Genomic DNA, 26,749 nt, shown 5'->3' with positions numbered 1-26,749 from the left:
TCTGACAGCCCAGCCTTTTGGATGTGCAAAGTTTATTTTGTCCCACAAATCACATTAAAAAAGTACTATTTTCACTGGTAAATAAATACAGCTAACTAACCTTAACGAATGAAAATAACTGATTAAGCTTATCGGTCATTACATGTTTTAAGATTCTTATACATATTGAAAGAATTCAGACACAGACTTGGCGGATATATCTGTCAAGTCATTAATATTCACATATTTGTTTAAAACCTTTTTTAAAACCTAATGATAAATGAAATCACCCAAACAAGCCTAGTCAAAAGTTTAGATACTGTATCCTTGAATGTGAGTTGGCCACATTATAAACACACAAGTTGACACACACCGATTTAAAAGCCTATTAAAGGGACTTTTCCACACCTGTGACTCAGTGTAATTGCAATTAGTGTCTGTGCATAAATACTCAGTGAGTTTCTCAGCTCATGAGGTAAAGCATTGACTTGGCTGGATACTGCACCATGGGGAAGACAAAAGAACTGCATAATAAGGTAGGTAAACTTTATAAAGCAGTAAAATGTTATAAAAAATATAAAAAATAAACTTGAAATGCCAGTCATTACTGTTCAAACTCTGATAAAAAAAAAAGATGGAAAATAAGAGGTTCTGTTGAAACTAAGCTACGGTCAAGTAGACCAAGAAAGATTTCACCCACTATTGGCAGAAAAAATATTTGGGATGCAAAAAAAAAAAAAAAGAACATGGAGAGAAGTGCAGGCTGCTCTAGAAAAAATGGTGGTGGTGTTTCAAGGAGCACAATAAGGAGGTACTTTAACACAAATGACCTGCATGCTCAAGTTGCCAAGAGAAAGCTGTTACTGCACCCATAACACTGCATGTTATCACTGGAGCTAAAGGTGGCAATACAAGATAAAGTCTGCAAACTTTAGAACAATGATTATTTCCTAATTTCCTTTATTTTACTGTAGTTTTGTTTGATAATTGTGCTATTCTGTTATACCCTACATTGTGCGCTGTGAATACTTGTTGAGTGCACAGTATTATACAGTATAATGTGTGTGTGTGTGTGTGTGTGTGTCAGCCAATCAATCAGTTTATCCAAGTTATGATCCATATGTTTTCCAACCGATCTTGGGGATCATTAAAGCTAATTCACACCAAACACATTACTGAAGCATATTTCAATTGTGTGTCTCACAGAACAGATGTGCTTCTATTTTAACCAATGTTTAAATCCATGCCAGCTCCAAGGGACGAAACTTACTTATGTAAAACTGCAGCCCCATCTGTTCTGTTTATTCCTTTGTTATATTTTCTGTGCATACACAGTGGGGCAAAGAAGTATTTGGTCAGCCACCAATTGTGCAAGTTTTCCCACTTTTAAATAATAAGAGAGGCCTGTAATTTTTATCATAGGTATACCTCAACTATGAGAGACAAAATAAGATTTTTTTTTTTTATTAGGATTGTAACATTGTAGGATTTTTAAAGATTTATTTGGTAAATTCCTTCGTAAAATAATTATTTGGTCACCTACAAATAAGCAAGATTTCTGGCTCTCACAGACCTGTAACTTCTTCTTTAAGAGGATCTTCTGTCCTCCACTCATTACCTGTATTAATGGCATCTGTTATCAGTATAAAAGGCACCTGTCCAGAACCTCAAACAGTCACACTCAAAACTCCACTACGGCCAAGACCAAAGAGCTGTCAAAGGACACCAGAAAAAAAAAAAAATTGTAGACCTGCACCAGGCTGGGAAGACTGTATCTTCAATAGGTAAGCAGCTTGGTGTGAAGAAATCAACTGTGGGAGCAATTATTAGAAAATGGAAGACATACAAGACCACTGATAATCTCCCTCGATCTGGGGCTCCACGAAAAAGCTCACCCGTTGGGTCAAAATAATCATAAGAACTGTGAGCAAAAATCCCATAACCTCACAGGGGGGACCTAGTGGATGACCTGCAGAGAGCTGGGACCAAAGTCACAAAGGCTACCATCAGTAACACACTGCGCCGCCAGGGACTCAAATCCTGCAGTGCCAGATGTGTCCCCCTGCTTATGCCAGTACATGTATATGTCCAGGCCCATCTGAAGTTTGCTAGAGTTCATTTGGATAATTCAGAAGAGGTTCGAGAGAATGTCATATATTCAGATGAAACTAAAATAAAACCTTTTGGTAAAAAGTGAACTTGTCATGTTTGAAGGAGAAAAAATGCTAAGTTGCATCTGAAGAACACCATACCTACTGTAAAGCATAGGGGTGGCAACATCATGCTTTGGGGCTGATGAAACCTGGCTGGCTCTTTCAGTATGAAGAAGTGGCTTCGTAAAAAGCATTTTAAGGTCCTGAAGTGGCCTAGCCTGTCTCCAGATCTCAACCCCATAAAAATTTTTTGGAGGGAGTTGAAAGTCCATGTCGCCCTGCACAGCCCAAAAACATCAACAGGAATGGGCCAAAATACCAGCAACAGTGTGTAAAAACCTTGTGAAGAATTACAGAAAATGTTTTACCTCTGTCATTGCCAACAAAGGGTATATAAGATAGTATTGAGATGAAATTTTGTTATTGACCAAATACTTATTTTCCACCATAATTGGCAAATACATTTTTTAAAAATCCTACAATGTGATTTTCTGGATTTGTTTTCTTATTTTGTCTCTCATAGTTGAGGTATACCTATGATGAAAACTACAGGCCTCTTTCATCTTTTTAACTTGGAGAACTTGCACAATTGGTGGTTGACTAAATACTTTTTTGCCCCACTGTATTTAGTGCATATCTCTCCCTATCTTTCACGCGTGCGCTTTTAAACTAGTTTTTTACGCATTCTTTAACTCATTTTTGCAAGCTAAAACTCACTTTTGTGCGATTAGGCTAATTTATGTGTGAAACTTTGAAAGTTACACTTGCTCGGACTGCAGCAACGTTAGAACACTGCCACAATTCCATCCAACCAGAGACTAAAGTAGAGGCAATACCAGCCAATCAAAAACTAGAGGTGGACACATTCTCTGTTTCTGGATTGGCTCTGGAAATTACCGGCTGGAAGCTGCATCATTGTGTACGTTAGTTCCTGTCATTATTATTCCAGGGGTAGCTCAGTGGGTAAGGCATTGGACTACGGTTCGGAAGATCCCAGGTTCGAACCCCACAACCACTAAGTTGCCACTGTTGGGCCCTTGAGCGAGGCCCTTAACCCTCAACTGCTCAGATAAAAATGTAAGTCGCTCTGGATAAGAGCGTCTGACAAATGCCCAAATGTAAATTATTCTATTTTCTTCAGCATACAGTAAGATGTATTTTATGGTTTTTGTTAGGTAGTTTGAAATTAAGTACATAGTTTAAACTGTAGTGTATGTTCTAGTGTGTTATTGCTTAATCTTATGTACTTCATCCTTAGTGTAATTCTCTGTAGCTCTCGCCCTCTTGTTAGAGTCTCTGTGTAACAGCTAGAATTAACAAATTAACAGTAGTAATATATTTAAATAGCTAATGCTGTTAATGTGTGCCTAGTCATTTAATTAATGAATCACAAAAACACAACAATAATTGTATAATTCTAAATAAGTTCTAAATGGAATTGTATGTACAGTAGAAGCAAAATCACAATTTATGCAAAATATTTTTCATATCTTAAATCATGCAAATATCAGACTACAAAAAAGATAAAAAATGCGTTATAGGGCGTTTTGCATGTGGACAAATATATATTTAAAATGTAGTTTATGTGGACGGAATTACTTTTAAAAACAAAGAAAAAAAACTGTTTTTAAAAACACCTGGCTATGTGTGGACATGGCCTTAGCCTGGCAACAACCTACAAAACCCATCACATGACTAATTACATCCAGCCAATCATACTGTAGTGGTTCTAATAACCCTCAGCTGTTCTCAATCAACTACACACACACACACATACACTCTCTTTCGCTTGATCTGGTCACTTATTCAGTCTTGTTTTTTTTGTTATTAATGTTATTATTTCCACAGAGCTGTTTTTGGTTTGTTTGAATTCCTATTTCTGCCTCATTTACATCACTCGATTATCTTCCTGTTTAGTGATGCAGAATCCTCATCTGCCCCTTTGATTTTTCTGCCTTGATGTAGTCGGTAAACTCTGGCCTGTATTTGCTTTTACAGTAGCTGTGTGCTTTAAGATATCGAAAAAATGTACTTGAACTTGGTTTCCCAGGAAGAAGCATAAATATTTCCTATGAAAGATTTCCTGTAAAAAATAATCTACTGTGCCAGTTAATGTTGTTATAGTTCAGCAAAATAAACCGCCCTTTTGAAAACAACAGTTTTATTCTCCCTCAAAAACCATACTGAAGGCATTTGAAACCTAATTAAGTCACATCTTCAAGGTCCCTCCTGCCATTATTGTGTGTAATGACTTCTTGTGGTGGGTCGATATTTTAGATCAACTGGGTGATTTTCAGAGTGCCTATCAGAATCCTTTTGGAGTCATCCTTGACAAATCAGCTGATTGAGCATGCAGAATATAGAGTGCTGATAAGGCAGAACAACTAGGCTAAGGTAGAGAGAGCACATATAAGAGGGAAGACAGTAGAAAGGAATTTACTTTCAGCAAAAATCTTGTGCAGTTTGGCCAATAGTTAAAACTTGATCGCAAAAGAATCAAAATGTATTTTTTTTCATGGCTGATGTAACACTCCTGATTTAATTTGACACTCTTGTAATACAGTTAGAATGTTGAGTGAGTCTGTGTGATAACTATGTTGGTCAGGCTGACTTGCCCTAAAAAAAACATAAGCACAAAACCTGGATGTTTCAAATTATTTTCTATTCTCAACCTCACTCTGAATCTCCCCAAATGAGTTTATAATGTTTTGCTTATCATATGCAGATTGCGTCATTTTGATGTAGAACATAACAGGTTTAGATTACTGTATATCAATGCATCTTATTGCTTTTGTCTATTGTTTTACTCTTCAATGCATACAAATTCTTCATCTAAAAGATACTGTGTGTACTATTGTTTTTAATGATATTGAATAGCACCATCATCACCTCATTACAGATGTTTAAATGGGTTGAAATTTGATGCTTGATGCTACATCCAATTCAGCCTAAGCATGAACCGGAGCACATTTAACACCACTCACTCACTGACTCACTCACTCGGCCGAAGCCACTACCCCAAACACCCTTCCCCAACAGGGTAAACACATAGTAACCCCCGCAAGGCATGCTGGTCGTCAGGCGCCGCCCCGCCCACGCCACAGTGCTCCCACCCGAGCTGTAACCGTCCCCGGTCACCATGACGAACTCCGTCTCAGAGGCGTGAAGGCGGCTGGCGTTGGGAATGCCGGAGTCCTTTGGCGGGGGAGGGATGAGGGCAACCATTGTCCTGAGGCGGTCCGGCCTCCACAGAGTTCGATGTTTCATCGGCGTGCGGCTGGTAAGGCGCAAGATGGTCCCAGTGGAGCACAACTCGTGCCCGACCCGCCAACCGCACCCTGTAGATGACATCGGAGAGCCGAGCAATTACCGTACAGGGGCCCACCCAGTGGGACATAAGCTTGGCTGAGAGCCCCCTCTTCTTTCCGGAGAAACACACACACACCTGCTATCCAATAGCAAAATCACGCCCCAGGCTGTGAATGTCCACGCCCATATGCTTTATAGGTGCCCCCACCCGAAAGTCCTGCAGCGACGTCCGCGAGCGCTAGGTGGGGCCCTTCTTCTGCTTGGCGATGAGTGGATCATGGTCCAGCTGTGACACCGGCGAAGCAACTACGGGTGACGCAGGACCTCGGCTGCACGCTGGCTCGGACGGCTGATCACCGCCGGAGAGCCTGGAGGACTGCACGGGGAGAATGCTCAGAGTCAAGGGTTTTACGTCGCCACGGTGCTCCACTCGCTCGCAGTACCGACCACACGCTTTGCTGCCCAGTCGTCCCCCAGGTGTGTGCTACTAATCTGTCCGGCTGTGGTTTGGGTCTAAGCAACCTGGCTACCCTAAAGTTACCACGCAGAGTTCCATTAGCCAAATTCAGCACCGCACCCTATCTTTCCAAAATGTCCAACCCAAACTGCAAACTGCAATCCTCCTCGACATTCCCCACAAAGAACTCGTGTGAATAAGTTTGCTCACTTATTTTAACTCAGACTGTGCGTCTGTGTGACACGCCCGTACCTTCACGTAGCCTCCAGTAATGGTGCGGATGTTGAAGGCGGGATCAGGCAGTCTGCAAACGTGCTCGCCCTGTCCGAGTAATCCAGAGCGGAGCAGCAAAACAGTGGAGCTGGTGTCCACGAAAGCCCGCAGCAAGATGCCGTCCAGCACACGGTTGACGTAAATCCCAGCACGGCTTCCCAAACGTCCCCCCGGCACTAGTTTAGCAGCTGCTGGAGTACGCTGTCCATCAGGCCTGAAGACGTTGCAGCGGTAGTCCTGAGGTTCCGTGCCTCGGCATCGCCGCGAAACCTCTGAGACGTGCTCGTTGCCTATCTGCGACGGGTAGCCCTGTCCCCGGCTAGGTTCACCTACCGAGCGCCACAGAGCTGCGGGCGGCCGCTCGGCTCTTTCGCCGTGATGTTCCGCCATTATGGGCGCAGCTGCAGGTTGCTTCACTAGCTGACGGCACACAGAGCTGTAGCTTGCTCCGGTGCTTGCGCTGCATCGGCCTCCGCCCCGAGATCCAGTGCCAGGATTTTTGTCTCGCCGCTCAGCTTAGGTTGCTGTGGTGTGCTCGCGCTAGCTCCGTCGGGAAAGAGCTTTTTCTTCCCGAGCAGTCGCTCCACTACTCGGCGGCCTGCTTGGATTTTTAGTAGGTCCTCCGTAGTGCGCTCCAACTCGTTATTCTCCATCCCACTTCTGACACCAATGTATCATTTTACCACCGGAAAGGATGTTGGAGAGACGAGTGAGCTTAATTGCTGCCCAATGCAATGGCTCTGAGTACTTTATTTTGTACACAGCATGTATAGCATGAGCAGCACATTCACACGAGAACCTACATCCAATTCAGCCTAAGCATAAACACATCACACACACACACACACACACACACACACACAAACAGGGCTGAAGCCACTACCCCAAACACCCTTCCCCAACAGGGTGAACACATAGTAACCCCCGCAAGGCATGCTGGTCGTCAGCCGCCGCCCTGCCCACGCCACAATATATATATATATATATATATATATATATATATATATATATATATATATATATTCACAGATGTGAAGCAGTTCTATATATATATATATATATATATATATATATATATATATATATATAGAACTGCTTCACATCTGTGAAAATGGTACTACATGTCACAATTCCTTTGCATTTCTTGGTTTTGCCTCAGAAACAGCATTTTTAATGTCAGCCCACAAGTTTTCTAGGTCTGGGGATTGGGCTGGCTCCATAACGTTATTCTTGGTCTGGAACCAAGATGCTGCTTGCTTACTAGTGTGTTCAGGGTCATTGTCTTGTTGAAACACGCATTTCAAGGGCATTTCCTCTGCAGCATATGGCAATGTGACATCTTTAAGTATTCTGATGTACTCAAATTGATCCATGATCCCTGAAATGTGATGAATAGGCCCATAGTATGAGACGCATCCCTATATCATGATACTTGTGCCTCCATGCTTCTCTGACTTCACAGTGTACTCTGGCTTAAATTCAGTGTTTGGGGGTCGTCTGACAAACTGTCTGCGTCGCCTAGACCTCAAAAGGACAATCTTGCTTTAATCAGTCCACAAAATACTGCACCATTTCTCTTTAGGCCAGTCAATGTGTTCTTTGACAAACTGCAATCTCTTCAGCACATATCTTATTTTTTCAAGAATGGGACTTTGCGGGGGCTTCTTGCTGATAGCTTGACTTCAAATAGTCGTCTTCTAATAGTAACAGTACTAACAGGTAACTTAAGATGTTCTTTGAGTAATTTTTGTTATTCTTCGATCCATTTGAATGGTAGTTTTCCGTTTTCTTCCACGACTTTCTGGTTTTGGTCTCCACTTTTAAAGCTTAAAAATGATTTTGTATAATTTTAGCGGAGCAGCCTATCATTTTCTGCACTCTTTGTATGTTTTTTCCATCTCTAAGCAACTTTTGAGTCAAAGTTCTTCTTAACAATGTCTGGACCATTTTACACTGATTTTCAGAGAGAAATACACAGGACAACCGTTTCTGCATTTATCCTTAAATAAGGAGAACTTGTTTGACCCCTGTTTTTTACATAATAATTTACCTCTCTAACTGAACTCCACAATCCTTTTTTTTCAACAGACTAATATTTGTTTTTCTTCACTTACATTAAACTGATAATACATTTAGCACATTTTTCTTTATGTTGTGATTCAGAATAGTGTCCAATGCATTTATGTGATTTAAAATAAAAAGTTATTATATGGATATGGAGCTTTACAAACTTTTTTCAACACCACTGTATTTCTATGTTCTTCTCAAAAAAAAAATTCTACTTTAGCATGTACACCAATTTTTGCATGTAAAATCATTACTAGTTTTTTTCATCTAGTTGCTTACACATTGCATTGCTTTTTATATTTAAAGAACATCCACTTATTCAAGGAATTAGGCAATAAACCTACAGTATTAAATAAGTATTGTGTTTTATGCTGCATATGTTGCTTGGAACCTTTCATAATAAATTCTTATAAAACATTAATAAGATATAATGTATTTCTGTTTATTATAAAGTTACCTGAAGATCTCCAACCACACACAATGCAAGAGAAACTTCAAGAATCCCCAAGACATGAGATGATAAACACTCTGTCTCCTCACTTCTATAATAATCAACTCAATCTTCTTCATTATCTTTCTACTTAGCTCTCTCTCTCTCTCCAGCACAGTTCAATTTTCAGCTTTGATGCAGATTTTTTTTTTTTCATGTGAGCTCCGAGGGTGAGGTCTGATTATAAGTGATTTTTCTAATCTTTTGATCGTGTTCAAGTGGCCACAGATTGGTAGAGCACATACTTCCATATCAGATCTAAGCCTTTGATTAATTTGATACATGCCACAATCAGAAATGTAACATTCAGAAAACAATGGTGTCTACCACATTTCACTGATTTCAAGGAAAAGCAAGATATATATATATATATATATATATATATATATATATATATATATATATATATATATATATATATTTTTAAACTCCAGATCATCAAATAAAAATTATCTGAACTAATCTGATTTATGAATACACCCTAAATACAGGGAGGCCAGAGTCTCAGTTTTTATGCTAACCTGAGCTTGTTTTAAAACAGGTACAGTATAAAGCTGAAAGAAAGCAAGGCTTTGGTTGGAGATGTGTTAAACTGGATTAAAAGGCTTTAAAATAATTCGTTGCCACCCATCTCCCTTTTTCACAGCAAATAGTCAAAATTAAATCTATTGTATTTCTCAAAAAAAAGTGCCATAGTAATATCCCCATTCTAATCAGCTAAATTTGCTCCCAAACCTACAGCAATGCAAATTTGTTAAGGCTCTGGGCTTATTACAGCCTCTTTTTGGCTTGGTGTAAATTCTGTCATGTTTGTTGGCGTATGTTAAAACATTTCAGTGTTGATCGGTATCAATTCTTAAGCGCCATTATCAATTTGCTATTGATTTTTAAGCATTGGTATCGCCTCCTTATTTGTTTGCATTCAGCACTTAGCCACCAAAAATTGTCATATTACTGTAAATGTAGATATAAGTAATGAAAAAATTTATATGAAGAAGAAAAAAGTAGTATTATAAAGAAAAATATTGATAAACCTCGATTACAAGATATTTTACATGTTGAAGTCTGATGCCAAAAATGGTTTAATCTAAAATCTGTGACTTAATAATTTCTGTTAATTTCATTATAAAATCTAATAACAACTTTGCTACAATTTTTATTCCTAAAATATGTGGTTTTTACATTACATTTTATTTAAAACTTTGGAAAACATGAGTTATTTTAGAAATTGTAATATCATCATAATATTTATACATCAAATTTCATAAAATTCTGTTTACAATAAAAGCACATTGTACAACCAACATTTATATTTACAATAAGCAACACATTGTATATCACAAAAATACAGTCAACGGCATTCACCATAACACATCTTGCCTACAGTATATATTCTGTAGTTGGTCATAAGCTTACAGTACATGCTCTGTACAGTAGGTCCACGTCTACTATAAGTACTCATGGCGAAACTGTTATCACCAAGGATGAAAAAAGCATGTGCTTGTCATCACTGGTCATAGGTTCTGGTGGAGGAAAGTTGATAGTACCATCCTCTATACACTCCTTCAGCTCACTGTCATTATATATCTGGCCATCTGGCATATGTCCCACTCCTTCAATGTCTATAGGTCAGCATCTATTCGTTAACAGAATAATATAAGGTTGTAATTTTGCTTTATGTCGGTAGCATCGGTATGATTTCACTAACAACTATTGAGGACTCTGTTTAACATTGTTAAATTCCTTAAAGGCTCCCTACTGAAACACTTCGATATTGTCTCATGTCAAAATTCGCTGTAAAGTCATCTTCATGTCCTAACGAATCTGTTTAAATTGTTATTGTCTCAGTGTGTGCTACGCTTGAAAAATTAACCGAATTGGTACTGACCGCAATAACTTTGGAGCTGATTTTAAATCGTAGACGAGAGGACCTGCTGCCAATAACCTGGTGCCAGAAACCACAGCATAAACTGAGCTATCAGGGGGGAAAAGCCTTGGTAAGAGAGGTAAAGAAGGACCCTGAGATCACTTTGGCTGAGCTTAAGAGATGCAGTCAGGAAATTGGAGAAGGTTGTAGAAAGTCGAAGATCATTGCAGCCCTCCACCAGTCGGGGCTTTATGGCAGAGTGGCCTGACGGAAGCCTCTCCTCAGTGCAAGACACATTAAAAAACACCTGAAGGACTCCAAGATGGTGAGAAACAAGATTTTCTGGTCTGATGAGACCAAGATAGAACAGGCCTCAATTCTAAGCGGAATGTGTGGAGAAAAACAGGCACTGCTCATCACCTGTCCAATACAGTCCCAACAGGGAAGCATGGTGGTGGCAGCATCTTGCTGTGGGGGTGTTTCTCAGCTGCAGGGACAGGACGACTGGTTGCAATCGAGGGAAAAATAAATGCGGCCAAGTATAGGGATATCCTGGACGAAAACCTTCTCCAGAGTGCTCAGGACCTCAGACTGCCTTGTTGTTTACCTTCCAACAAGACAATGACCCTAAGCACACAGCTTAAATAACAAAGGAGTGCCTTCACAACAACTCTGTGACGGTTTTTAAATGGCCCAGCCAAAGCCCTGACTTAAACCCAATTAAGCATCTTTGGAGAGACCTAAAAATGGCTGTTCACCAATGTTTACTGTCCAACCTGAAAGAACTGGAGAGGATCTTCAAGAAGGAATGGCAGAGGATTCCCAAATCCAGGTGTGAAAAACTTTTGCATCTTTCCCAAAAAGACTCATGGCTGTATTAGATCAAAAGGGTGCTTCTACTTAACTAGCAAAGGGTGTGAATACGTAGGCCCATGTGAGATTTGAATTTTTCTTTTTAATAAATCTGCAAAAATATAAACAATTCTGTGTTTTTCTGTCAATATGGGGTGCTGTGTGCATTAATGAGGAAAAAATTAACTTAAATGATTTTAGCAAATGGCTGCAATATAACAAAGAGTGAAAAAATTAAGGGGGTCTAAATACTTTCCGGACCTACTATATATATATATATATGATTAGCGTCATTGTAAATTGGTTAAATATAAAAATTATGCAATTGATTAATTTTTAAACAACATGATAATTCGTGTACCCTTTATTCTATAAAGACAATTTTAGCAACATCGAACTTCTGATTTTATTCTTTTTTTATTACCTGTCTTTGTCATCTACATTTTATTTAAAGAATTATTTATTTATTTATTTGAAATTGAAAAAAAAAAAACTTATACTGCTTTGTCATAGGATTAGAAAGTCTGTAATTAGCTCTCCAAGCCATCATTGTAAGACCTATAAGACCACAACATGCCATTATTTGTTTCTGACACCTTGATTTGCATGTGTTCAGTGAGGTAATTAGATGGACTGGGGTGCCACTACTGCTTGCTGCTTTGAGGACATTTCCTCTTGTAAATCCAATATTTTGCCATTGTCATGCTAATGGCAGTGGCAGTGATGAATGGGGACACTAAAGGACAACATGCAGTTATAACCTTTAATCAACAATAAACCATTAGGGCCTCTCAATTTAACTATACAGGCACTCCTGAGGCTTAGCAGGTGGTTGAGACACTTGAAACCAGCATAATGCATGCAGTGCTGAAAATTAAACGGCATAGAAGAGCCAATTCATAACTGAATTTGTTCATCATAGCATGGGGAGGTACAGTAGTCGGCAGTGCAACCTAATTCATTCCACTTCTTTCCAAGGCCAGAGCTGTAGTATTTGGACTCCACTTTGTTCCTGCAGTGCCTCTTGGCATTCCTGGTGGACCCCTGGTTTCAGAGGTCTGGCTGATTTTTAGATGTTAGCACAAATCTGCCATCTGACCTTGGGTTCATGATTTGGGTATTGGCAGATGGTGGATTTGGGAACAAGATTGTTGGTGCAATTAATTAAGCATTATTCATATATACAGTATATACAGTATATATACTGTATATTTCATTTCTGTCTGTTTTTTTTAGCTATTTATGATCACTGCTTCGGGTGTTCGGTTGAGCGTCAACAGATGAGGAAAGGCAGGTAATGTGTAGTGCTCTCCACATGTAGCTCTGTGGCTTTTTATGCTAAATTTATTTCTGTTCCTTTGTGGTGGCACAAAGAGAGAGACAGACTGATCTTTGCCTAAGTGAGCCAGCACATTGAGCAAAGAGCAACAGAGTGTGTGTGTGTGTGTGTGTGTGTGTGTGTGTGTGTGTTTCTGTCTGTCTGAGTGTGTACAGTATGTGTGTGTCTAAGTGTGTTCTGAAAAGCATCAGTTTGGTTCATATGAGCTAGAATAAAGAGAACTAAACTAAACAATTCTGCTTCCTGTTCCTTTATTCCCTAAACATCTCTGAAGTGTCGCAATAGCCTATAACAGTCTGTATATTTACTGTACTAATTTTGGCTATTGCTGTTGTTGCTATTTCCTATTTAAACAGCTGCAAGTTCATTATTTCAAAACAGTCATATAAGACCCCTTCAGAAACTTTGGACCATTTAAAATTAAACCTGGGAACCGTTGTTTCAATTACTGTTTATGTGCCTGTACCAGCAAGATAACGCAATGATAAACCTCTCCAAAAGCAGGGCAGGCGAAGAGTTTACCGCATTTTCTCAATGGGATCTATTAATAGTATTGGTGATGTAGGATCTGTTCCAACCTGGTAAAGAAAAGTAATATTTTGATAGTATTTTGGAACGACCTTATTTATATCGGTCCTGTTAAAATGTCCTAAAATAATGAGGGCAGTCTCTGGATGAGGGTTCTCTGGTCCATTTACAAGCTTATACCACTCATCCAGGTGGAAGATTTATTCTTCTGTAAGTAGGTTAGATGAACTCTCTGGGGAGATTGATGGTCAAGAGCAAACATCTATGGGCCGTGAGAACCTAACAATATAGCCCATAATATGCCTCTAAACTTGCTGGAATACTTCATTCTGTCTTGCTGGGAGACTAAAAACTCTCCGGGGTTGTGGGATGGCTGGGCACCCTGTGCTATAACCATGTCTTAGTAAATGCCAGAATGAGGAACCTCCTAATGTCCCTTTGGTATTTAAACCGTGAATGCAACTGGTCCACCATGCTGTCCAGTGATTGATTATTACTTAGCAGGATGCCATGCAAAGGAGGGTTATTGTTCTTCTGTCTGGTTCTGTATAGAGCCCGGCACCCGAACACCTCTATTCATTTTCCCCTGCTATGCAATTAAACAAAGGATCAAGGGCAGTGTGTCATGTGTGATGTCAGATGTCAGCCTAAAGTCCAAACTGGCTAATAAATGCAAAATGGGTCTAAAATGTAGCTCCTGTGACGCATGTGTGTATCAAACATGCCAAATTTTGGCATATATAACCTCGGTCATCTTTTTATCTCTTTAGGACGGCATTGTGATTACCAGCAAAATAAGGAAGTGTTTAACTTACCGATATGGCTAAGTTTCAAGCGAGATGTGTCTCTCCGTGTTATAAATCCATCCCGGAGGGGCGATCTCCACACTTACTGTCTCGATTAAGGTGCTTTGCGTGCGGCTCGCATTCTTTGCAGAGAAGCTACGGCGCATTCCTGGGGCTTAAAACGACGTGCATCCGACAGAGCTGCGAGAGACGGATTTTCCTCCTTTCTTTCGCATTCTCATCGGATCTAGTAATTCCTCCGTCCACTTCTCAAGCGCGCCCTGGCGCATCTTGTGAAATGGGCACCACCAGGCTAAGCTGGTGAGCTGGCTAAGAGACTTGAGCACTGGCGGAGCTCTGAAAGATAGACAGGCATCAAGGATAAGGATCGTGCATTCCTCCTTGATGCCCCCATTTCGCCATCCGGCCTGTTTGGCGACGTTGTTAACTCGGTCGCCACTAGGTTCATGAGGCAAAGTGCTCTTGAGTCTGGACTGTCGGCCACCCAGTCTCGACCGGGTCTGACTCTCGCCAGGCGTGAAGCACACAAGGAGAGTGTTTTGAGCCGGACACCCCCTCGTAAAGATTGGGGTGCGGCGCAACCCGCCTCAAAGAAGTCAGATTGTCAGTATGTCTTCTTCACAAAGAAGTCCTAAGGCTCATGTGCCCAGGACCATGGGGGTGGCCCCCCAATGGGGAGAGGCTCGTAGAATTCCTTTCTACGAAGTGAAGTGTTCTCCCTGGCACCCCCAGGAGGTCGATGTTCATGCTCCACCACCACGGGTGTTTCGGGCATCACCAGTCTCCGATAAAGTGTTAGCTCTTCGGTTTTTCCGTGCCTGAACATCTGACATCCACCCCAACCCCCCCCGGTTATCCAAGCCACCAAGACTTTTGCCCCTTTCGGAGAAACTGGCAGCGTGGAAGCTACTGCCAAGTATATCTCCTTGGGTACTAAGCACTGTAGAAGGATTTAGTCTCACATCACCCTCCGCATTTCAACGGCGTGGTCTCCACTTCCGTGAAACCGGAAAGGGTGCATCTGCTGACAGAAGTTGCTGGGAAAAGGGGCCATAGAACATGTTCCCCTACCAGAAAAAGAGTAGGGCTACTACAGTCGGTATTCCCTGGTTCCCAAGAGGAACGGGGGGCTGCGTCCAATTTTCAGATTTTCACGGGCTGAACCGCAATCTAAAAGTAAATAAATTCAGCTTCAAAATGTTGACTGTCAAAGTAATTGTTCTCAAATCCTACCAAGCGATTGATTTGTGACAATCGATGTGAAGGACGCATACTTTCATATAGAAATATTGCCACAACACAGGAGGTTCCTGAGGTTCGCTTTCGGGGGCGAAGCTTACCAGTATCGGGTCCTTCCATTTGGTCTAGCTCTCTCACCCGCATGACTGGCTGGCCCAGTCTCAGTAGCTACCGCTTTGACATCAGGATGTCGTCCTAGCCCATCTTGGTTTCTTAGGATTGAGACCCAACGTAGAGGACAACTTATTTGGGTGTCACATGGGATTCGATCGTAAGGCGGGCACAGCTGTCTCCCGCTCGTGTCGAATCCATTCTCAACACCTTCAAGGAAATCAAGCTAGACCAGAACGTGACTGTTCATCACTTTCAGAGATCTTTAGCTCTCATGGCAGCTGCATCCACGGTGATACCTTTGGGCCTTCTGCACATGAGAGCATCTCAGTTGTGGCTAAGAACCAGGGGATTTCACTAGAGGGCCAATTGCCAATAAGGGTTACGCGCCGGGGCTTCGTACCTTTTCTATGTGGTTCAGACCCCAGTTTCTGACTCTGGGTCCCACTCTAAGTCCGTCTTGTCATCACAGGATGCTAACAACAGACGCTTCCATTACGGGCTGGGGTGCGGTCTTAGCCTCCAGCAGTTGAGAGGCTACAATGTCTTAGTGCGGGTGGACAACACTAGGGTAGTCTCATATATTAATCACCAGGGCGGACTGTGCTCGCGCCGCTTGAATTAACCAGCGCACCACGTTCTGCTTTGGGCACAGGTTCCTGTCCCTCACAGCGATTTACATTCCAGGGCAGATGTACTGTTCAGTCAAGCTGTGACATACAGGAAATGGAAACCCCACCCCGAAGTAGTCAGTCAATCTGGAAGAGATTTCATGTAGCAGAGGTGGACCTCTTTGCCTCGCAAGAAACAGCAAATGTCCCCTTTTAGGTAGACCCAGTCCACTGCCTAATTGTTTCAGTGCTGGAGTTTCTGCAGGAAAAGTTGTCCTCAGGCATGTGCCCTAGTACTCTCAGGACGTACGTAGCTGCTATTCCAGCCTGCCACGTTCTGATTGATGGGGTTACTGTGGGAAAACATGCTGTAACCCTGTTTCCTGAAAAGGCGGGACCAAGATGCTGCGCTCCAATGCCGCACTGCCTGTGTGACTGGACGTCCTTCAGACAAAATTTATCTGAGGAATGTTTCTGTTTCACTCCTATTTATAACCTGCACGTGCACTTCATCAGATGATGTCACCTGACGGAGGTTATATATGCCAAAATTTGGCGTGTTTAATAGACACATGCTTCACAACCGGCAACACAAAAATAAGTTTCCATCGCGTTTTCAGGGAACAGGGTTACAGCAAAGTAACCCGAGACGTTCTTTTGTATTTGAAGCATCACCCAGTCTGACTTTGGGGTGAATGTGCTGTAATGTCCACTCCTAGGAAGTTTTGAATGCTTTACACTAGTGAATAATCTTTTTCATTGTAGAACCTTGAACTCCAAGTATTTAAATGATTTTATCATGCTTTCCAGATTGACATGCAGAAGTTGCATCTATCTATCTATCTATCTATCTATTTGTCTTTTTCATGGTAGTCAAATACAATTGCTTATAACTGTAGAGAAATATATATTTAAGCAATAAAAATGTTGCCTTTGTTCTTGATTTTGGCTATTCTGAGAATTTTAAGCACATGCCTTAGCCACCATTTCAGTAACATGTAAATAGTTTTGAATTGCTGCCATTAGGATAATGTGAGAGCATGTAAAATGGTTGCTTTCAGTTTTCACATAATGGATGGTTTTTGCACCCTGAATGATTTACTTGAGTGCAAGTGCATGTCAGTTGGAAAGACAATCACACAGATAGATTTTCTATTGAGCTTGCTTGACAAATAGGTTTGTTGTGTTTGCAAAGTGAAATGAGGATGTGAACAGCATTTGGCTGCTATTATGGAGTTTGTCTTTAACTGAACTTGGGTTGGGTTCTTTTATATATTTTGGTGGGATGTAATCAAAAGGAAAAAAGGGAGGAAATAAAATGTAACACAATCAACTTTCTATACAGAAAGTACCATGCACATTTGCTAAACAGCAGTGTTTTGTTGTCTATTTGTTGTTAGATTGGAAGATTAAATTATAATTAAATTATAAAGATTTAGACTTTAGTGTTTAAAGTTTTGATTAATTATATGATAATAATTAGGTATTTACAGTATAAGTGAATAGAAGTAGCAACATGCGAAACGGAAATAATTGCTGAATATAAAGACGGGATTCAAAAAGACATAATTTTATGGGCCAAATAGACGTGCCTATAATTCACTTTTCATGGTAATTACATAATAAAAATTTTGTTTTCCATTAGTTTATATAAGAGCAGACATTTCACTTTCTATAAGTATATATTTTTCACATCTGTAAGGCAAGTATACACAGAGTTTTGGTTCATTTTCTGACGCGCTCAAGTTCACTGAAAATAATACAGAATAGTGCACTCTGTTTACTTTTTTTTATTTAACAAATACATAACTTTGTATTTTCGGCATTGTGAGTCCACTTAATAAAAGTAGAGTCTTATAAAGGCTATGTAGATAGTATATAAAGTTTTAATATATAGTTTTTGCTCATTAATCTGGCAAACTTTTTCTGATGCACCCTAAAATTAAAAAATAAAAAAAATTTTATTATGTGTAATTAGAAAAGCCTGTAGGGTTTTGTGTCATCTTATGTTTTGTGTTCTTTAAATTTGTAGTAGCTTTATTAACTAAAATAAATGAAGCTAAACGACCATAAAATTAAAACATTGTCAGAAAGCTCTACTGCGTCCACAAATGTCGTTGTCATTCAGCCCTGCTTGTGTTATTATAAGAATCAAATGTGTTAACGTTTATGTTGCTTAAATTCTATCCTAAAAAGATTTAATTTAATTTAAATTCTAAATTTGTTCTGTAATTTTAGTACTGGGATTATGAATTCATTTAATTACAATGTTTTTCTTGATTTTACCTGCAACTACGCGTGGCTCTAGACAAGCTGCGGCTCATTAATCCTAAAGAGAATTAACTAAGGCCTGAGACCTCAGTCTATAGTTATAAAGCGCCACTCAGCGTTAAAAGCCAGAAAATACACAAACCCAAATGCTGTCGCTGTGAGGCGCGGCGATAAAAGTGGTATACTGCTTGTCTACCATCTGTATGAACTAGATATTCAAACACTAATAGTGTGTGTTTACCTGCCACGATATCATACCCTTTAGATATACATGCAGTGCTTCAGAGAGTAACTATGTTAGTCTGGTTACTGACCTTTAGCTGTGCAGTCTGGCTCATGGTGTATGTAGATAAAAGGAAAAGACTGCATGAAGGAAAGGTCTGGCTTTGTTGACCTGTCTTCTTATTGGTTAAAAACAACGGTTACGATGCTTGTATTATATGCATCTTATGAAGATATGTCAGGGTACAATGTTGGCATGAAATACCATTTATTCATAATACCAGTTTCCAATTTTCCTTTATATAATAGTCAAACTGTGTATTCATATGATTACAATATATTGTTACACAATGAATATACTGTATGACCTGTCTACATACTGCTATCGCTTAACCTGTGATTTCTTACACATTTTTATCTGTATTTAAATGGATTGCTTCCAGAGTATTTGTCATATTAGTTATTCAGAGGCTGACTCACAGAACAGGCTCTATTCTCAGACCCTATCCTTCCCCTGTGGCTATAGCTGCTCTCCGTGCCTGCTGGCCAGATTGCATCAGTGGCAGTGATTCAGCTCCACTCTCTATCACAGCTTATAAACTCAGTGCTGAGCAGTACCAGTCCTGCAGGGATCCACCTCACAGGACACGGTAAAATAAGGTGCACTGGAGCTTGATAAGGAGAACACTATGAGAAAATATGTGAACGTGAAAAATACACAGATGCATCCGCATGAGTGAGTGTGAAAAAGAAGGCAAGTGTGTGAGAGTTTTTCTGTTTGTGTGGTGGGGGGATTCTGGTAAGTGTGTGAGAGAGAGCAAAGAGGTTTTATCTGATTGTGTGAAATCCTCCGCAACAAATTAGTGAAGTGTTGACAGCAGCAGGAGGAGTAGAGCAGGAGGAGGAGGGGTTTTGCGCTCCAGGGGGAGTGAAAGAGGAGGTGCAGATACCAGGCAGCGGTAAACATAGGTGGTAGTCTACTGCTACTCTTAGCAGAAAGACTGAAGGACATCAAATGAAACGCACTGCCTGTTTTGGCAGCTGACTGTCCTCTTTGAATAACATAACATACATAATCGTTAGGAAATATGTAAAACAAGACTGGATTGGGAGACATCGATGTAACCTGCTAGCAAAGGAGAGTGAAGAGAAATAAAACACGAACAATGATGAATTCTGTATTAGTCAGTGCGGTGCTAGATGCCTTTGAGTAAGCATGTGTACTCAGTGGCTGTTGCAACCAAAATGACTGAGCGAGTAGAGCAACAAAGCTGAATCAAATTTTGCGATAAGTTTGAACATTCTTTGAGAGAAACTATTCAGATGGTCCAGTTGATTATTTCATGCCTTCAATAAACCAAATGAAAATATGCTTAGCACAATAAGACTCTTTATGGTATACAGTATACAATGTTTATGTCTCTATAGCACGATTATCTGACTTTTGCATGTGGGAGTTCAAAACTGCTGCTAATTACTACAGATGGCATCGATCCAATAGCCAAGATTGGCTGCAGGCAGTTAGCATCACAAAAATGGGGGATTAGATGTTGGAGAAATCATATCAGATTCTGTAACAAATGGCAAGTATTGATATCGGATTTTAATAGTTTTTATCTCTTTACATAAAAAACTTGGTTGTTTTTTGTTTGTTTGTTTGTTTTTTATAGGATTGATTTTATTATATTTATACAATATAGTTGGCAAAATTATTGCATTTGATTTACAATGTAAGTGTAACAAAGTTTATGTGTGAAATGTTTCAGTAAAAAAATTATATATGAATAATTAATTGTTTTTGAAATGAGAGTTCAAACCAGATGGGCTTTGTGTTTTCATTTTCAGTTCTACAGTGTATCCCATGCTGACATTTACATAATCAGGTATCATTAGTCATCTGTTTTGTATTGAGTAAACCTTACACAGTTATTGCATAAACTGTGAGGATTGCTGTTGTATTTCCATACCATATGCAGTGAGTGTATTCATTTATTTTAGCCTTTAAAGGTATTTTCACTCAGTGAAGCACTGGCGAGGTGTATATCAGCTGTGCAATATGTTCACTCAATACTCACATCTCACTTTTCTCGTTCATTAGCCAGTTTATCCAGCTGTCAATCAGTGTCACAGACAATCAATTCATCAATAAATCAGCACCTGCATAAGAGGCCATGCTTGGAAAAAAGCTCTCATCACATTTACTGCCCCATGTCAATAAGTGCTACAGTGTGGCTTCATTTTAGCTGGGTTATCATGATCAGCTTAAAGAAGGAATTTAAGTTTCTAGCAACTGGGAAGAATTTCATCAGACATAGCCTATACTGCATGTAAAATGTGCCCTTGAAGTTATGCCCATTCCTGTTTTATGAACATATTTGAAACTCATGGCAAGGCAAAATGTCTTCTGCAGTGTTTGATGGCTGCGTTCTTTTTTATATGCACATGAACCTTAAAGTCACTCAATTTTTTTGTAGAGAATAAAGGAGAGAGGGATAGGGAAGGACACGAGACCTTGCGGATAGGAAAGATTTCCCTGCTGGCGCAGAGCTGGCCATGTGTTTCATCTCTTTCTCTCCTTCAGCGAATGTGAGCTGGTAATGAGTAATCTCAAACCCACAGCAGGCATCATCACACCAAGCAGAGGTCTGTCAGCTACAATGCTGCCACTGTAATAATCATTTATGCATAACAGTGAACATTTCACCTGATTCTTGGATTACAGGCAAATCTAGCATGCAGCCCACATGCTAGACAGAACTCAACACTGTTTATCTGAACAGCATGTACTGCATTATGCTTGGCGACAGACCATGGTGATAAAAAAATGACTTTAATTAGCTTAGTTTACATAAAAGCTTTTTGCATTTTTCAAGGTGATTTTTTGGAAAAATTAAAAAGTAAAAACTGATTTACTGAATTAACTAAGTTACAGGTTGATTCATGATCAATATGCAGAAGCATATTAAATGATTATTATACACTCATAGTAGAATATTTAACTATAGTGTATTTTAACATTAGCATATTTAAGTCTGGTCACCACTCCAACACTACTTCCATAATTTGCTATTACGTGTTACCCAGTTACTTCTGAAACCATGGCTACTGAGAACAATTAATAAACACGGAACCAATTTTTATATATTAGTTCCTCCTAATTTTTAGCATGCCCACAAATTAGTTTACCTCCTACCCAGGAATAGTGGATATGAGGCAGGAATACATTTTAGCAGAGATGCCAGTCTATTGCAGAGCATCATGAACCCACACAGGCTCAGAGACAACAAGTAATAAAACTTTACCTGAACATGTACGGAATGTGTAAGCTGATCCACTATTCTACAATCAGGGACATAATATTTTCTATGTATACTAGGGATGTAAAAAAGGTATTCTGCATAGGTGCATGTTATAACCATATAAAATACATGAACAGAATAAAAATGCAGAGCTTGATTCATTACATAAGTGGACCAGACGTCTTTTACTCTTTGGTTGAAAGTTTTAAACATGTGTACTCACTTTAAAGAAGGTCATTGTGGAGCCATCCTCCACCACACCATACTCGATTTTAGTCTGTTTGGCCAGGTCGTCAGCTGAATCGATGGGAGACTCCATCCGTTCTACTGTGAGGAAAGCGGCCAAATTAGCCGTGTAGGAGGAGATGATGATGAGGGTGAAAAACCACCAGATACCTCCTACTATTCTGGTAGAAAGGGCTTTGGGCATGAGCTCAGATCCTAGTAGAGAGGAGTAGAGAAGGTAGTAAGAAAAATATTGACTTCAGGGTTAGATAGGGTCTGCCCATGAGGAACCAGACGTGGTCTTGTCTGAGCACCCGCTGCCGAGCAGAGTAGAGCTGCAGGGCATGGCTAAATCTGCTAATACACAAAACATCATAATCTGGGAAAAACAATCATGTTAACTGTGTACTAGCTCTATACTGTGCCTAAAAATATCATGGACATGAAAGACATTTACTTGTGTTTAGATGTGACTAGACTAACGTGAAGTTTAAATAAATAAATATATACAGTGTGTGTGTGTGTGTGTGTGTGTGTGTTACTCAATAAATTCTCAAATAATATTCTCCATACATTAGCCTTATTGCTTCTTTCAAACGTTCATGCAGAAGAAGTAGGGATATGTCTGTATGACGAGGGTTACGAAGGGAAAAGAAAGGGATTTTATAGCTAAAGAGTAGGAAGGGTCAGAGGGCACTTTTTCTCAAGCATTAAGAAGCAACTATAAGCTTTGGTTTTGTGCATTACGTGAAGTCAATAAGTAATGGACTGTGGGAAAGATGTGTTGTGCTTCCCGTGAATCAGCGGTGAGCTTTGTCTGTGATTCAATCAGGCCTCACTTTAACTTTCTCACAGTCTGTCTAGTGACCCATCCTTTAAGCATTGAGTTTGGACATGACCGCGAATCCAGGTCCAGACTTCTGCCCACATCATTTCTGATCTGCACAACAACTCCTCTTTAAAACTGGCTCAAGATGTGAGATACTTGGACAAATAATAATACAAATACTGATATTAATACTAATGTGAAGTTGTAGCCTTTCTGAACTTGTAAGCGTTTAATTCAATCACATTTTCATATCACTGGACATTTGCATAAAATCTCTTTAATTCTGAAAGTTTTACCAATGTTTATAATACACAGTCCCAGTCAAAGTTTTGACCACAATTTCAGATTTATTTTCTACATTCTAAAACAATACTGGATTTGTTTTTAAACTATTAAAAATCGCATATGACATTAGGCAACTACATAACAATAACAGTCAATTGTTATTTTAAGACACGAAGGTCAACTGTTCTGGAATAGTTCTTGCAAAAAGTATTGTGATGAAATTGCCTCACATGAAGCCCATCTGCAGAGCAGAAGTTCATTTAGAATTACCAGCCTCTTAAATCACCATGTAACAGCACCTCAGATTATAGTTGCTACTTATGCTACAGAGCTACAAAGCATAAGTAGCAGATGCATCTCAATCAATTGTTCTAAGCAGACTAATGCATACTTTGGCATGTCCACATTTTTGACTAGTAGTGTGTATATCCTTAACTTAAAAAAAAAACATTTTTAAAGTAGCCTTTATTAGTAACAAAATATAGAAGCATCTAAAATTATAATAAAATGCGCATTGGAGTGATGCCCGCAAATTCTGTGTCGTGAAACATGCTTGATTACAAGTCTGCATACAAAAATGCAACAGATGTTGCTCAAAATTCCTATACAGTAATAGCATGTTGTATATTGTAACTAATTATCAACTGATGCCTACAGTTATGCTTTCACTCAGGTCAGTGCACAGTTAGACATGATTCATCAAATCACATCACCTTGCCCTGCAGTCCACACTGCTTACTGGCAAAATGGCTCAGACAAACAGACTTTCACATAAAAAAGAACGGACACCAGGGACACACACACGAACACACACGGACCCACAGGTCAAAGGAAGGGGTCACAATTCTTTTTGTCTTTGACCCAGTGGACTTTAAGGGCCACTCTGATCCTAATAGTCCACATTCAGGCCTGACCTAAAAAAAAAAAAAAAAAAAACCTGGTTGGGGCTGACTGTCATGTACCCAAGGTAACGTCATGTCCAAACACCTAATCCCACAGTTTTCTGGGGGCTGGCAAGCCGCAGGCAGGGGAGCCTCTCTACAGTGTAGGGATACTCACTCAGTATAGAGATGTTCATGCAGATCAGCACAAAGTGTAAAGCCTAGCCTTTGCTCTTCAGCCTGACACCACATCTTCCCACACACACGCACACGCACACATACACACACACACCGTAACCTAGATATCTAGATATCATAGCTTATTTCGGCATTTTCCCAGTTTAAACAATGCTTGATGATGGTATTATCAGGAAAGTAAAAATCTGTATCATATTCATGAATATGCAATAAGTCATTTAGGTCTTTCCCTATGGGAGACAACAATCCCTATGGGTGCCACTCAACAATTTGCCAGTTTTTGTAAAAACGAAAAGGGATTTACAGCCAAACAAGCAAACAAACAAAAACTATTTATGCTGGTGCTATTCTTTAAAAGTGTTAAAGAATTACTTGATTTCACAAATCAGCCAGTCAAATTCCACATTCATAATTCATAACTGTGGTAAAAGGTCTGCTTAAAGACAGAAATCACTGTGCATTGCTATCTGGCTATCTTACATGCTTCATGATCTACTAGCTAACGAAGACTTTACCATGCTTATTCAAAATATAAATTGTTGCCTCCCACATGTGAAGCCCTTTATAAATTTAGAAGTCAACACACACCCATGCTTCTTTACTTTCAGTAAACACTAGATACTATATAAAACATAACTAAAATCTCAAAAGATCATGAGAAAGGAATACACATTTCCCTTTTTGTGCTTTGTTTCTGTGATGAAATGCAGTGTGAATGCACACCATGCTGCATGGCCTTACAACCCATTACTCTTTTATGATCTAGAATGCTCCATTTCTCTAGTAAACAGACATTATGCTCTATAATAAAACAAAAGGACATGCAGTTTGTTTGTAATGTTATAGCCAAACAAAATCACCACATCTACTTTTAGATCAGGGCCACTTTGTTTCTTTTTTCAATCTCATATTATGATATCTGGTAATGGAAATGATGTGGCATCAGGCTTTAGTCAGGAGAAACACTAACCTGGGTAAGGCTAAAACAGAGAGTGCTGTCTCTTGCTCTCCAGCAAACTATTGCACAGCTGTTATACTTACCTGTTCAGGACTTTAAAAAAAAAAGATAATGAGAGAAAAAATCATGCATAAGGTAAATGCAGCTAGCTTCTCTATTTACATTCAACTTTTTTTTATCTCATACAACCATCCCTTCATACCATGGACCAGTAACCAGTCTGCATCTAGCTACATGCACAGAGGCACCCATGCAGGGTGGTGGGCCTGACAAGAGCAATTTGGACCCCCAGCAAAAGAGTGGGACATGTGCTAAGGGTGGGCAGGCAGAGGCGTCTACCTTGCTGCATGAGAGCTCCAACTCCGAACCAGAAACTATTTAGCAGGGTGAAATTGTTTTCCACCACGTCCGAGTCAGGGTTGCATGGGTGGGGATTATACCATTCGTAGGGGCTAAACCTGTGACAATTAACAGAAAACACATTTTTTGTTAAAGAGAATAAACAAAAAAATATTTATATATATACTCAACAAAGCAGGATCCCCCTAAAGAGATAAAGAAAGAGACACAGATTAGCATCAACAGAGATTTTTCACATTTTTTATCTGCTCATTAAAAATACAGTACTTGTGTATATTTCCTCATCAGTCTGGTCAATGTTTTAGTGGTTTAAATGTAAAACATATGACAAGTAAATTATTCTAATTTAGTCGATGTTAGTGTCACATGAAGCAGAATCTTTGCAGCTGAAGCACTAATTCAATGTGAAACACTAATATAAGCACCCCATTCACTCTGACCATAATCCATTCCTCTTCATTTCCCCAGAGAATTGTGCATGTTGACACATTCACATCGAAGGCAGTTGGCACTGTAATTCAATCGATGCCATCTGAATTACTATATCCACACGAAAATCAAATAATCCAGATAATCTCACAAGCTTATTAAAATGTGGCAGATCAAACGAGACTGTCCCATCATCACAGGACTCTACTCCCAATCTCCCTCTGCACTTATTCTCGGCAGAAAAAAAAGATTTCCCATTTATTCATGTTAAACAAAAGTGACATTGCATTAGTAAAGGTTGATTGGGCTACAATTAGGCATCATGACCTGATTTGGTTTGTGTTGGAGTGCTAGAATTAGAAGGAATCTTGAGCCTGAGAGCAAGACAAGAGTAAGTAATCAAAAGCTCAAGAGTAAGCAATCAAGACCACATTTTGATGCAATGTCTATTTTCTGTCATGGTACTGTAAGTAGAAACACAAACATTAAACTTTTGTTAAAATTGCACATGTTGGATAGAATTTTATGTAAAAGTCTTTCCAAGGACAGTTTTTACTGAAGTTGCTGTCATTTGGTTCTCACTCAACTCAACTCATCTTTATTTGTATAGCACTTTAACAATGAGAATGCCCCAAAGTGCTTTGCATAAATAATAAAATAATATAGTAATCTAATAAAAAAAAATATATAAATAAAAACGATAAATAAATA

At 39.5% G+C, this 26,749-nt stretch overlaps 1 protein-coding gene across 2 annotated transcripts in view; it reads right to left on the bottom strand.

The window, feature by feature from the left end:
- Positions 1–26,749, bottom strand: part of grik2 (glutamate receptor, ionotropic, kainate 2) — a 166,164-nt gene that overhangs the window by 17,184 nt on the left and 122,231 nt on the right. For both annotated transcript variants that reach the window (XM_053494214.1, XM_053494215.1), the window contains exons 12-13: positions 25,589–25,707; positions 22,097–22,314 (exon numbers count right to left, since the gene is read on the bottom strand). In XM_053494214.1, the coding sequence (XP_053350189.1) occupies positions 22,097–22,314; positions 25,589–25,707 (337 nt within the window). The remainder of the gene's footprint in view (positions 1–22,096; positions 22,315–25,588; positions 25,708–26,749) is intronic.

This window comes from Clarias gariepinus, chromosome 4 (assembly GCF_024256425.1).
Source record: "Clarias gariepinus isolate MV-2021 ecotype Netherlands chromosome 4, CGAR_prim_01v2, whole genome shotgun sequence".
Lineage (NCBI taxonomy): Eukaryota > Metazoa > Chordata > Actinopteri > Siluriformes > Clariidae > Clarias > Clarias gariepinus.
The sequence above is the reverse complement of the archived record's forward strand: the minus strand, read 5'-3'. Positions and strand labels throughout refer to the sequence as shown.